This window comes from Tachyglossus aculeatus, chromosome 11, assembly GCF_015852505.1.
Source record: "Tachyglossus aculeatus isolate mTacAcu1 chromosome 11, mTacAcu1.pri, whole genome shotgun sequence".
NCBI lineage: Eukaryota > Metazoa > Chordata > Mammalia > Monotremata > Tachyglossidae > Tachyglossus > Tachyglossus aculeatus.
In genome coordinates this window covers 67,052,153-67,065,320 of record NC_052076.1, presented here as the reverse complement: position 1 = coordinate 67,065,320, position 13,168 = coordinate 67,052,153, and the positions used below count along the sequence as shown (strand labels likewise).

General features: G+C 43.1%; 1 protein-coding gene across 1 annotated transcript in view; it reads right to left on the bottom strand.

Annotated features, from left to right (window-relative positions):
- The window catches only part of LONP2 (lon peptidase 2, peroxisomal), a 133,808-nt gene that overhangs the window by 104,552 nt on the left and 16,088 nt on the right, over window positions 1-13,168 (bottom strand). Inside the window, exons 3-4 of the mRNA XM_038754902.1 lie at window positions 2,242-2,373; window positions 1,033-1,155 (exon numbers count right to left, since the gene is read on the bottom strand). Coding sequence (XP_038610830.1) covers window positions 1,033-1,155; window positions 2,242-2,373 — 255 coding nt within the window. The remainder of the gene's footprint in view (window positions 1-1,032; window positions 1,156-2,241; window positions 2,374-13,168) is intronic.

Below are 13,168 nucleotides of genomic sequence, written 5' to 3'. Positions count from 1 at the left end.
TAGAGGATCCTCTCTACATCTGTCTCTGATCTCTGTCACCTCCAGGCCTCATTCCATCTCTGCCTGTTTCTTTTTCAGGTCTCCACCTTCAAGAAAGCCCCCCCCACCCCGCCCCCGGCCACTACCCATGTTCTATCTGAAAGAAAATGAGGAAAGGAGCTCTGTTCACTAATTTTTATCACCTAATTATGTGGTAGGGTACTGATAACTAATATCTCCTAATAAAAACTACCACTTTGCAGCCTAGATACAAATGTTTAAGCACATTTGCAGCCCAACTGCAGGAAAGAGTTTGATATACCTGATACTGCTGATTTAGCCAAGTTGCCCCGGAGTACAAAGAAGACTATCTCCTGTCCTCATCCCCATTTTAGGTAGAGAAAACAAAAGTACTGGATGTCTAGTTGACTTGCATATGGTCACTCATTGGGGAATGGAACTGACAATCCCGAACTTGACCACAGTGCTTGGATCAATCAACTGCATTTGCTGTAGGCCAACTCCGCAATGAGCAGAGTAAGACACCCTAACTCTGTCACTAAGGGTTTTTAACTCTACCTATTTAGATTCTAGTCCCTAATTCCTCCCCACTCATCACTCCCCTGTAAACAAAAGTCAAATTGCCAGCTTCTTACAGAAGTCTACAGTTCTCAACTCATAGCAAAAGAACCCCTCAGTACAACTAAAAAAAAAGTTTGTTTTCTTCAACAGAACAAAATCTGGGGTCTTGAGAATAATTATGGCCCACCAAATTCTCTTATCATTCGACAGGTTCTCCTGTGCCTCAAACACTCCACTAGTGCCCTCCTAGATAATAACTATATTAACTTGACACCAAGTAATCTCTAATACCAGCTCTGACCCGATTTTCAGAGTCTGTGAAAATAGTAATTTTAAGGATACGCTCATTCAAGACTAACTCATCACTACCAATTTAAGACATATTGGGAAAACCAAATTTTCGATACTCCTTTATTCCCACCAAAAATATCTTCAGAGTGCTCTCTGTGAGAATGCTTAAGTATGTTGTACCCGCTTGTCATCATCCTGCTTATGCTTTCTGGTTTTCTGAAGCAATTTAAGGCCTTCAATTTGTCTAACAAGCAAAGGCAGAGTCATCTTGAACCGCTCCTCCAGGCTCACTGCATCTAAAATCTAAAAAAACAAAAGAAAATATAAGAAGGGTGTTAAGAGTGAATTAATGTAGTTGGTATTTTAGCCAAAAGAGCTTCCTATCGTGTACAGAGAGTAGAATAATCCAGCATTCTCCTTTTACAGCCTACAGGGTGAAATGAAAAGGTTATAGCCCTCCATGATACAGCTTGGAAAGCCAGATTAGCTCTTGCTTTTCAATTTGCTAGAACGGAGTTTCTCAAACTGTAATTCCGCTGTGAGGGTAGCTTAGGTGGCCTTCAGTTACCTAGCCAACACAAATCCTGAAGCCTTTTGCCCCTGGAAACAGGCATCCCCTTTGCTCTGATACAGACACAGTTTATCAACCAACTAAACCAAACCACCAACTGGGAAAACCAGACAATCGCCTAAGGACAAAGGATCTTGAATCCAGTTTTTCATTTGAAACAATCTTTCCTTTAGATTATCATCCCTTCTAACAAGTATAACCGACAACTGGGCTTAAATGTATTTTTGGTGCCTTTCCTTCCTTCTCCAATGAGTTGAGGGTGGATTCTATGCAAGTGTCAAATTCAAATTCCAAATCAAATTCAAGTGTCCAAACCTTTCATCATTTTCAGAATACACAATACTCAAAATGCATAAAAAATACACCACTGAAAGTCAATTTAGGGAGGTTTTGGGAGAGATTGCATTACGGCGTGGCTCAGTGGAAAGAGCCTGGGCTTGGGAGTCAGAGGTCGTGGGTTCTAATCCCAGCTCTGCCACTAATCAGCTGTGTGACTTTGGGCAAGTCACTTGACTTCTCTGTGCCTCAGTTACCTCATCTGTAAAATGGGGATTATGACTGTGAGCCCTATATGGGGCAACCTGATTACCTTGCATCTTCCCCAGTGCTTAGAACAGTGCTCGGCACATAGTAAGTGCTTAACAAATGCCATCATTATTATTATTATACATACTTAAATACCTACTTGGTATTGCTGGTATTTTACTTTTCACAGGGAACAGAGTTCACCACTTTTGTTGCTTCTCCCACAGGGAATAAAATTAAGAGTGGAAAGGCCTCGGGCTTTCCTCAGAGTGAAAGAAGGGGCTTAACCGTACCTGCAATTTCTCTTTGTTACTTGTGCGGATGATTGAAGTCAGGATGTCTGGAAGAGCTTCCCTAGGCAGACTGTCTAAAAGACGCCTCAATTTAGCAACTGCAGGAACAGACATATCCAACATCTCCACCAGCTAAAGAGGAGGAAAAAGAAAATTTACATCATTAGTCTTCCTAGGCTTTCCCTTTAGTGGTAAAAAGTAGCTTTCTAAATATGAGTAGGAAACACGCTTGTGATTCTGGAAATAATTCTTTACAAAGTTGAGAGGCTCCTTGCCGAGAAATGCACTGCTTAAGGAATACTTCTTGCAGACTTTAGGAAGAAACGAGAGGCATTAAAACCAGCTGCGCTTTCAATGCTCAATCAGAATGTAAAACACAGGGTGTTCTCTCAAAAGCATTTACTACAGTAACTATAAATAGTTCTTGCTAAATTTGGCTTCTGATGATTTTTCTTTAGGATATTTGATGGGGAAGGTGCAGAGGGCTCATTGGGAAGAAGCTAAGCACATTTGGGACTCAAAAGGTGTGCTGGGTTTGTAAACATCCCCTGAAATTGCCTCTACGGATCTGAATGTAGCTAAGGAATGCAATGTAGTACGTTCACATTGCCTTTTGGCTCTGGAGACTTGGTTCGCATCACAAATTCAAACCTATGGTAAAAGATGCGTCATAGTTCAATCCCTAGAATATCCCCACTTGTGTGTGTTCTACAAAAGGGTGAAACAAAGTTAAACCGCAGGCTGCGACATGAAGAGGAAAATCCTAAGGAAAGGTGCATAATTCTTTCAAAGCCTCTCTCCTCGGTTTTCATTTACAAGTACAAGGCATCCTTCATCTCAGACCTATAACAAACACAACTTCCCCTTTAAAAAAAATAAAAGAGTGACAGCACCCAAGGAGTTGGCCCAGAAAGAAACATCATACTTCGGGAATTAACTCCCAACTAGTAGCAGACACCCGGAGCACTGCACTGGACAAATGGCTTGGGAAGTTCAGAACAACCCATTCCACCCACTTAGCTTCTCTAATGCTTCTCAATGAGAAGATGCATGGTGTAGTGGAATCCCGGCTCCACCACAAGTCTGCTGTGTGACCTTGGGCAAGTCACTTAACTTCTCTGAGCCTCAGTTACCTCATCTGTAAAAATGGGGATTAAGACTGTGAGCCCCACGTGGGACAACTTGATCACACTGTATCCCCCCCAACAGCGCTTAGAACAGTGCTTTGCACATAGTAAGCGCTTAACAAATGCCATTATTATTATTCTTATTCTTATTATTATTATTATTATTATTAAGCATAGACCCGGGAGTCGGAAGGTCAGGGGTTCTAATCCCCATTCCACCACTGGTCTGCTGTGTGGGCAAGTCACTTCATTGTACCTCGGTTACCTCATCTGGAAAATGGGGACTGAGACTGCACCAAGCAAACTGGGTTGGACACTGTCCTTGTCCCTCGTGGGGCTCAGTCTTAATCCCCGTTTTCCAGATGAGGTAACTGAGGCACAGAGAACTTAAGTGACTTGCTCAAGGTCGCACAGCAGACAAGTGGCAGAGCTGGGATTAAAACCCCAGTCCTCTGTCTCCCAGGCCGATGCTCTAGCCCCCTGCTTCTTAATTACTCCTGGAAACATTTATTTATCCTTGGCTTCAGTCACATCTTCTCCTGGCTCTCCTCCTATCTCTCAGGCTCTGAGTGTATTTCAGAGCCTCCGCCTCTGCTTCCCACCCTTTAACTGTGAGATTCCCTTAATACTGTGAGCTCGTTGTGGGCAGGGAAGGTATCTATCAACTCTGTTACACTGTACACTCCCAAGCACTTAGTACAGTGCTTTGGACACACTAAGCACTCAACAAATACATTTCATTAATTGAGTCCCAATCTCTTTTGCATCTATATCCATTCCCTTGGAGAACTCATTAGCTCCCATGGCTTTAACTACCACCTCTTTGCGGATGACTCCCAAATCTACTTCTCCCACTCTGACCTCTCTCCTTCTCCGAAGTGTTATATTTACTTCCGTACATCTCTACTTAGATGCTCCACTGACACTTCAAACTTAACATGTCCGAAAAAGAATTCATCTTCCCACACAAACCCTGTCCTCCCCAAGACCTTCCCATAACTGTAGAAAACACCATCATGTCTCACAAGCCCATAACCATGCTGACTTGTACTTCCCAAGCGCTTAGTACAGTGCTCTGCACACAGTAAGCGCTCAATAAATATGAATGAATGAATGAATGTAGTCTCTCTTCATTACTGCACTTTCCCAAGCATTTAGTAAATGCGCAATAAATATGACTGACTGAATAAATGAATTATCCTTGACTCATCTCTCGCATTCAAGAGATGAGTCAAGATGAGAGCTGAGAGAAGCAGTGTGGCTCAGTGGAAAGAGCACAGACTTTGGAGTCAGAGGTCATGGGTTCAAATCCCAGCTCCTCCAATTGTCAGCTGGGTGACTTTGGGCAAGTCACTTAACTTCTCTGTGCCTCAGTCACCTCATCTGTAAAATGGGGATTAAGACTGTGAGCCCCCCGTGGGACAGCCTGATCACCTTGTAACCTCCCCAGCACTTAGAACAGTGCTTTGCACATAGTAAGCGCTTAATAAATGCCATTATTATTATTATTATTCAACCCACATTTTCAGTTTGTCACCGAATCCTATAGGTTCTATTTTTACAACATCTTTCCTCTCCATCCGAACTATTGACAAATGGATCCAATCACTTATATCCCATCACGACAACTGAGCCCGGGCTTTGGAGTCCGAGGTCGCGGGTTCAAATCCTGGCTCTGCCACTTGTCTGCTGTGTGACTTTGAGCAAGTCACTTAACTTCTCTGGGCCTCAGCTCCCTCATCTGTAAAATAGGGATGAAGACTGCGAGCCCCCCATGGGACAACCTGATCACCTTGTAACCTCCCCAGTGCTTAGAACAGTGCTTTGCACATAGTAAGCGCTTAATAAATGCCATCATTATTATTATTATTACTGCATTGGCCTCCTCACTGACCTCCCTGACCCATCTCTTCCCTCTTCAGTTCAATCAATCGTATTTATTGAGCGAAGTTCATACTTCAGTCTGCTGCCCAGATCATTTTTCTTAAAAAAAAAAACAAAAAACCTTTCAGTTCACAACTCTCCTCTCCTCAGAAACCTCCAGTGGTTGCTTATCCACCTCCAGCTCACAAAGAAACTGCTTAGCTTCGGCGTTAAGGCATTCAATCAGCTTTTCCCCTCGTCCCTTGCCTTGATGATCTACTGCCGTATGGTCTGCACACTTTTCTCCTCTAACACCGACCTACTTACTGTACTTTGCTCTTTTCTGCCTTGCCAGAAACCTCTTGCCCACAATCCTCCCGCAACTCATCATCATCATCATCATCATCAATCGTATTTATCGAGCACTTACTGCGTGCAGAGCACTGTACTAAGCGCTTGGGAAGTACAAACTGGTAGCATACAGAGACAGTCCCTACCCAACAGTGGGCTCACAGTCTAAAAGGGGGAGACAAAACCAAACATACTAACAAAATAAAATAAATAGAATAGATATGTACAAGTAAAATAAATAAATAAATAAATAAATAGAGTAATAAATATGTACAAACATATATACATATATACAGGTGCTGTGGGGAAGGGAAGGAGGTAACTCCCTTCACCTTCATATTCTACCACTCTCCCCTTCTTCAAAACCCAACTGAAATCATAGCTTTATCTCCTTTAAATGGTCTTCCCTCAATTCCCTACCTTTTCTCCCTCCCCTCTGCATTGCCTGTGGTCTTGGGAAAATCAGAACAACCCAGTCCCCACACTTGGCTGCCCTAATGCTTCTCAATGAGAAGCAGCATGGCACAGTGGATACAGCACAGGCCTGGGAGTGAGAAGGTCAGGGGTTCCACTCCTGGCTCCACCACCTGTCTGCTGTGTGGCCTTGGGCAAGTCACTTCACCTCTCTGGGTACCACACCTGTAAAATGAGGTAAGTGTGGAAGCCCCAGACGCCCAGTACTTATATACATATCCCACTTCTTCTACCTGCAATTTATTCTTAAAGTCTGTCTCCCCCTCTAGACTGTAAGCTCCTTGTGGGCAGGGATCATGTCCACCAACTCTACTGAACTGTACTTTCCCATGCACTTAGTACAGGGTTCTGCACGCAGTAAATGTTCAAAAAATGCTACTGATTAATTGATTGATTACATTATTTATGAATAAATGAGTAAACAAGTCTGGATAATGTCAGTAAAAATAGGGCATCCAACCCTGGTTCACAAAGCCATTCCCCATTTATCATCATCATCATCATCAATGGCATTTATTGAGCACTTACTAAGTGCAGAGCACAGGACTAAGCATTTGGAAGTACGATACAAGAGAACTGGCAGACACGGTCCCTGCCCACAATGAGCTTAAGGTCATTTATAACCCTGTTCCTAATGAGAAAATGAATTCCAATTCCAATTTACAACTTTGATTTAAAACACAGTTTTACGGAACCAATTGTGTTGAAGGTCCTACAACTGACTGCATTTAAGGATGTACTGTTTAAACGTTATCACAGTACCCAAATATTGAATCATAAGAACCATTTATATTTACTCAAAATTCCCTTTCATATTGGCATTCAAGGCACTTTTATTGTTCCAGTTGTTCCCAAAGAGAATACGACAAACTTCTCTTTGAGATGCAAACATGTCAAGTCAGAAAGCGGAACAAATAAGATCACCTAAATTTAACCATGCTGGATCATTTCTTAGACATTTCAAAATGATGGCTCTTGATCCCTTTTTAAAAAAAACCCATGAATTCTGAAATCATATAGAAATAATTCTGGGACAGACGTGTGGGTTGAAATTGTTTTCCAACTATCCAGAGAACCTCAAATTTTAATTTCTGAAAAAATTTAAGCTTTTCTTAAAATGCTCAATGACACCGATTTACAAACCACCCAAATTTGCAAGCCACAAAGCCAATACTAGACATAAATTACACTACTTTAATACAATTGTTGGGTGAACAGTCAATTTCTCAATAACTGAAGCAATGTGTATGCTGCAATGTGCAAGTCGGGTCATTTTTAAGCTCAATTTTTTATTGGGTAATTTCCTTCTTTGCTTTCTTAAAAATGCTGGCATTTCCTCGGATAACAAACACCAGTGCCCAGTTTTGCTTATTTCCTCTGTCATCATTTCTTAAGCTCCACTTGAGAACCCTCACCTCTAAACCAAAATTTGGAAATTGTCAAAGTGGAGGCTGACACTGGAGTCTGACCTTCTAATTAAGTAACATTGTCTTAATATTGCTATGTATGCCAACAGGCAGTTCTGATTACGAATATTTGTTCAGCCATTTGTGTACACCAAAAAGAAGTAATATTAATGAACAAACATTTACCCTTTAGACATTCTTGGTGACTCAAAGCCAAACTCCAATTTTTTAAGACCAATTTTTACCTAATTAAAAAAAATCCCATAACTCCCTCCCCACAAAATATATAGTTTAACCCCCCCACCCCCAAATCAATACCTTAGTTAAAAACCACTTGGTTAACATTTCACTGAGGCAGTGGAATATACGGAAGACTGTTTTTAGTTTCCGACAGACTTCGGACATACTTCCCATCCATCCAACAACAATCTTGAACACAAGCAGAACTCACAAAAAAGAACAAGGCTGGAGTTCAATGACTAAACTAATTTTGATATAATTTAGCAAATGGAAACACGACATTCTTTTATAGGCAAGTAACAGAATCAAACATTCTTCTCCCACAACTAGAAGTAGCTTGGCCCAGGGGATATAGCACAAGCCTGGGATTCAGAAGGATCTGAGTTCTAATCCCAGCTCTGTTAACTGTCTGCTCTGTGATTTTATGTCACTTTACTGTGCCTCAGGAACCTCATCTGTACCGTGGGAATTAATAGTGTGAGCCCCACGTCGGACAGAGACTGTGTCTAACCTGATTAGCTTGTAACTACCCTCATGCTTAGTAAAGGGCCTGAAACAAAGTAAGCACCTAGCAAATGCCATATTAAAAAAAAATCCCTCACAAACTAGGGAATACTGGGCTATAGATTCTCCTAAAAGAAAAAGCAATATTCAATATCAGCCTAACATGGCTCAAATGCTACTTTAAACTCAAGAATGACTTCACGCTTTACGTTCTCTTATCTGTACCAGGATTCATTTTCACAGTTTAACATCACACTAGAGATAAAATAGAAAGATCGTGCCTTTTTAAAAATCACAACATATCACTCTGACAATCAATCAATCAATCAATCGTATTTATTGAGGGCTTACTATGTGCAGAGCACTGTACTAAGCGCTTGGGAAGTACAAATTGGCAACATATAGAGACAGTCCCTACTGGAGAGCCAATTTTCTCAACAGCCACATCGCAAGAATTTAAGAGTCAGCAAAGGGATCTTTTGATATTTGATAGTTTACTATGTGCTAACCACGGAAGAGATTACACCAAGATGAAAATTTTGGCCTAGGAGTGCTTACGGCCCAACAAGACATATTAGATCTATATCTACTATTCCCGAGATTTAAGTGGTTTTGAATTTCATACATTTGATATTAGCTCAACAGGGTGTTCCAAGCAGCTGATACCAAAACTTGGGTGAGCCTGACATCCCCAACCTGCTCTACGTTTGGTAGAAGTCCAGGAGAGCATGCGATTTGAGTATTATTTTTAAAAAAAGGAGACAAAGGAGAGATTAGGTAGTGACAGAAGGTTATTTGAGGCACGCGCGAGGACATGGAAGAAAGTTCCGAGTTGAGAATGGGAGAAGAACAGAGGGAATCAAGGAGTGGAACTACTAATCCAGAATGAAGAAGTAGTCAAGGGAGATTAACACAAGAGAGGTGGTCAGGAATAAACTGTTATTTCCGAGCATGTTGTTAGTACGAACAGCAAGGGACAGAGTCAACAGATTGTAGTCCTGGCTCCTCCACTTGCTTGTCTCCACTTGGGCAAGACACTTAACCGCTCTGTGCCTCAGTTTCCTCACCTGTAAAGCAGGGATAAAATACCTGCTGTCCTTATTTCAAGACTGTGAACCATAGGGTGGGACAGGGCTGTGTCTAACCTATCTTGGATCTATCCCAGCATTTAGCACGAACTAAAACTTATTAAATAGCATTATTATTATTAACAACCCAGAGGACCTGTGTTCTAATCCTGATTTCACCTCTCATCTGCTCTGCAACTTTGGGCAAATCACTTAACTTCTCTATGCCTCAATTATGTAATCTGTAAAGTGGGGATTAAAGTTATGAGCCCCATGTGGGACATGGACTGTGTCTGTCCTGATTATCTTGTATCTACCCTAGCACTTAGTACAGTGCCTGGCACATAGTAAGCACTTAACAAGTATCTTTAAAATTAATACGTAAATAAATAAATCCTTGGAGAATTGGGCTGAGAATGACCAAAGAGCCTTGGTGCTAAGACTTGAGGAGAGAGGATCTGCAAAAAGGAAATGATTACAGTGCTAGTGGTTTGTGCTGCGTGCCTGCCTCCCTCCCTCGCTCTCCCTCTCTCCCCTCCATTCATGTTCCTGCTGGAGGTCGGGGGGGCAACAAGAGAGAAGGCAGGCAGGTAGGGGGGCAGCATCCATTAGGGGCCAAGGTAACCACTGCCTATGGCTGGTGCCACCCTGCTGTGCCATGGCCCAGATGAGGTGGTTGCCTTTAATGTTAAATGATCTGTAATGTTAAATACAGCACTGAGAGATACATGGCTTGATCCACATTTATGCCACCCCTTGCCCTCATATTACATCCAATTCCTCCGAGCCAAACAGGACTGCTCTTTAATTGGAGAGGAGTCATATTTAACCACTAGGACATTAACAATAATAATAACAATAATAATGATAATTATGGTACTTGTTAAGCACTTACAAGTGCCTCCCCCTTTTAGACTGTGAGCCCAATGTTGGGTAGGGACTGTCTCTATATGTTGCCAACTTGTATTCCCCAAGCACTTAGTACAGTGCTCTGCACACAGTAAGCGCTCAATATATTCAATTGATTGATTGATTGATTGACTACAATGTGCCAAGCATGGCTCTAAGCGCTGGGGTAGATAAAAGTTAATCAGGTTGGGCAGAGTCTCTGTCCCACATGGGGCCCATGCTCTTAATCCCCATCTTACAGGTGAGGTAACTCAGGCCCAGAGAAGTTAAGTGACTTGCCCATGGTCACACAGGAGACTTGTGGCAGAGCCGGGTTAGAACCCAGGCCCTTCTACTCCTTGCACCAGTAGGCATTAGGCATTTGAAAAGTCTCACTTGAAAACACGAGTCCAGGGGCCTGCCATTTTTTGGTTCAGAAGAGTCATACTGAACTGTGCTGCAACGTGGTAAAAATAAAATAAAAATAATTGCGGTGTTTGCTAAATACTTGCTATGTGCCAGTACAGTATAGTGCTTACACATTGTACGTTTGTGCCAAGAACCATACTAAGCACTGGAGCAGATCCAAGATAATCAGCTCAGACAGTCCCGGTCTCACATGGGGTTCTCATTCTAAATACAGAACCAGTATTGAAGCTCTCCATCACCTGACCCCCTCCTACCTCACCTCCCTTCTCTCCTTCTACAGCCCAGCCTGCAAACTCCACTCCTCTGCTGCTAACCTCCTCACTGTGCCTCGTTCTCGCCTTTCCCGCCGTCGACCCCAGTCCCACATCCTAACCCACCCTAGCGTGGAATGACCTCCATCCTCACATCCCCCAAACTAGCACACTCCACCCCTTCAAAGCCCTACCGAAAGCTCAGCTCCTCCAGGACGCCTTCCCAGACTGAGCCCCCCTTTTCCTCTGCTCCTCCTCCCCACCGCCCCAACTCCCTCCCTCCCCACCCCACAGCACTTATATATATATGTACATATTTATTGCTCTATTTATTTTTTTATGATGTGTACAAATCTATAATTCTATTTATTTATAATGATGCTATTGATGCCTTTCTACTCTGTCTCCCCCCTTCTAGACTATGAGCCCGTTGTTCGGTAGGGATTGTCTCTAATGCCGAACGTGCTTAGTACAGTGCTCTGCACACAGTAAGCACTCAACAAATACAACTGAATGAATTTTATCGGTGAGGAAACAGGCACCGAAGTTAAGTGACTTGTCCAAGGAAGTGCTGCAGGCAAGCATAAAGACTGGGACTCCAACCCATGTCTTCTGACCTCCCAGGGCTGAGCTCTTTTACCTAGGCCACATTGCTGCTCGTTACATCACACTGCACCCCAAAGGCGCTTCATGCAACAGCCAACTTGCACTTCCCAAGCGCTTAGTACAGTGCTCTGCACACAGTGAGCGCTCAATAAATACGACTGAATGAATGAACAGCCCAGATATCTTGCGATCGAACAAGCCCCAAATGTGTGTGTTTCCTTCCTCGTGAAATGCTTTTCTTCTCGTTTTTAGCCTCAGTCCAAATTATATCTAGATGGAAATTCAATGAGGCAACAGAACTTATTGATGGCTTACTCTGAGCAGAGCACTGAATTAAGTGCTCTGGAAGTGAGTTGTTGTTGTTAGTGGTGGGGGGCGTTGGTGACGTGAGGAGGAAGGGAGACTCTCTGTCCTGCGAACAAGCAGTGGGTGCTTTTCCAGGAGTAAACCAGATCCAGCTTTCCCAATCCAGCCGCAGCCCGAGGCTGTGGGGAGAGTGCTGCGTCCAGAGGTGGCTTTGCCCTCAAAACTGCTGGTAAAATAAACTTACTCCTCTACCACTTTCCGAGCTGCGATCACCCCAAGGAGGCAACAGCTTGGCCTGGTGGAAAGAGCACTGGCCTAGGAATCAGATAACCTGGGTTCTAATCCTAGCTCCACCACGTCTTTTGTGTGATCTTGGACAAGTCACTTCACTTCTGTGTGCCTCGGTTGCCTCATTTGTAAAATAGGGATTAAGACTGTAAGCCCCAAGTGGGACGTGGACTGTGTCCAATCCGATTATCTTGAATCTACCTCACCACTTAGTATAATGCCTGCCACATAGTAAGTGCTTAACAGCATAAAAAACTGGGCTAGTACTAAGTGCTTAATAAATACCATAAAAAAACAGGGCTAGTAGCCAGAACAGTGGTCTGGCATACATGCCTCTAGCAGACTTCTAGTAATAATAATAATAATGGTGGCATTTGTTAAGTGCTTAATATGTGCCAAGCACTGTTGTAAGTGCTGGGGGGATACAAGGTAATCAGGTCGTCCCACATGGGGATCACAGTCTTAATCCTCATTTTACAGATGAGGTAACAGGCACAGAGAAGTTAAGTGTCTTGCCCGAAGTCACACAGCTGACAAGTGGCGGAGCCGCCAGGATTAGAACCCACGACCTCTGACTCCCAAGCCCGTGCTCTTTTCACTGAGCCACACTGCTTCTCTAGTCTTTGCATGATCCCAGGATCCCTTGTGGAGTCCAAAAGTCCATATGGGCCTGAGAGGGAGGGGGATGTAATGCCCAAGTAGAGGGCTGGAGCTGGTTGAGGCAAGAAAAACGAGGGCCACCAGAGCCCTGGGAGGGAGTGGGGTGAGGCAACTCTTTCTTTGGTGTGGGTTTGGGATGTGCTGTGGCACATTTGGTTCCAAGAAGTATCGCATACATCTCACAAGCCATAGGTGGCCAACCCCTACTCTAGCATATAGATAACATGCGTTTGCTATATATACATAAAAGGCTACACATGTGTTAGAAAGTCAAATGTACCTGTGCCACTGGTACAAAAAAGCAATGTTGCTAGAAATGGTCATATTTAGGGGAACACTACCATTTCCAGACTGAGCCCACTCCTTCCTTTCCCCCTCCTTACCTCCTGTATTTATTATTTTACTTGTACATATCTATTCTATTTATTTTATTTTGTTACTATGTTTGGTTTTGTTCTCTGTCTCCC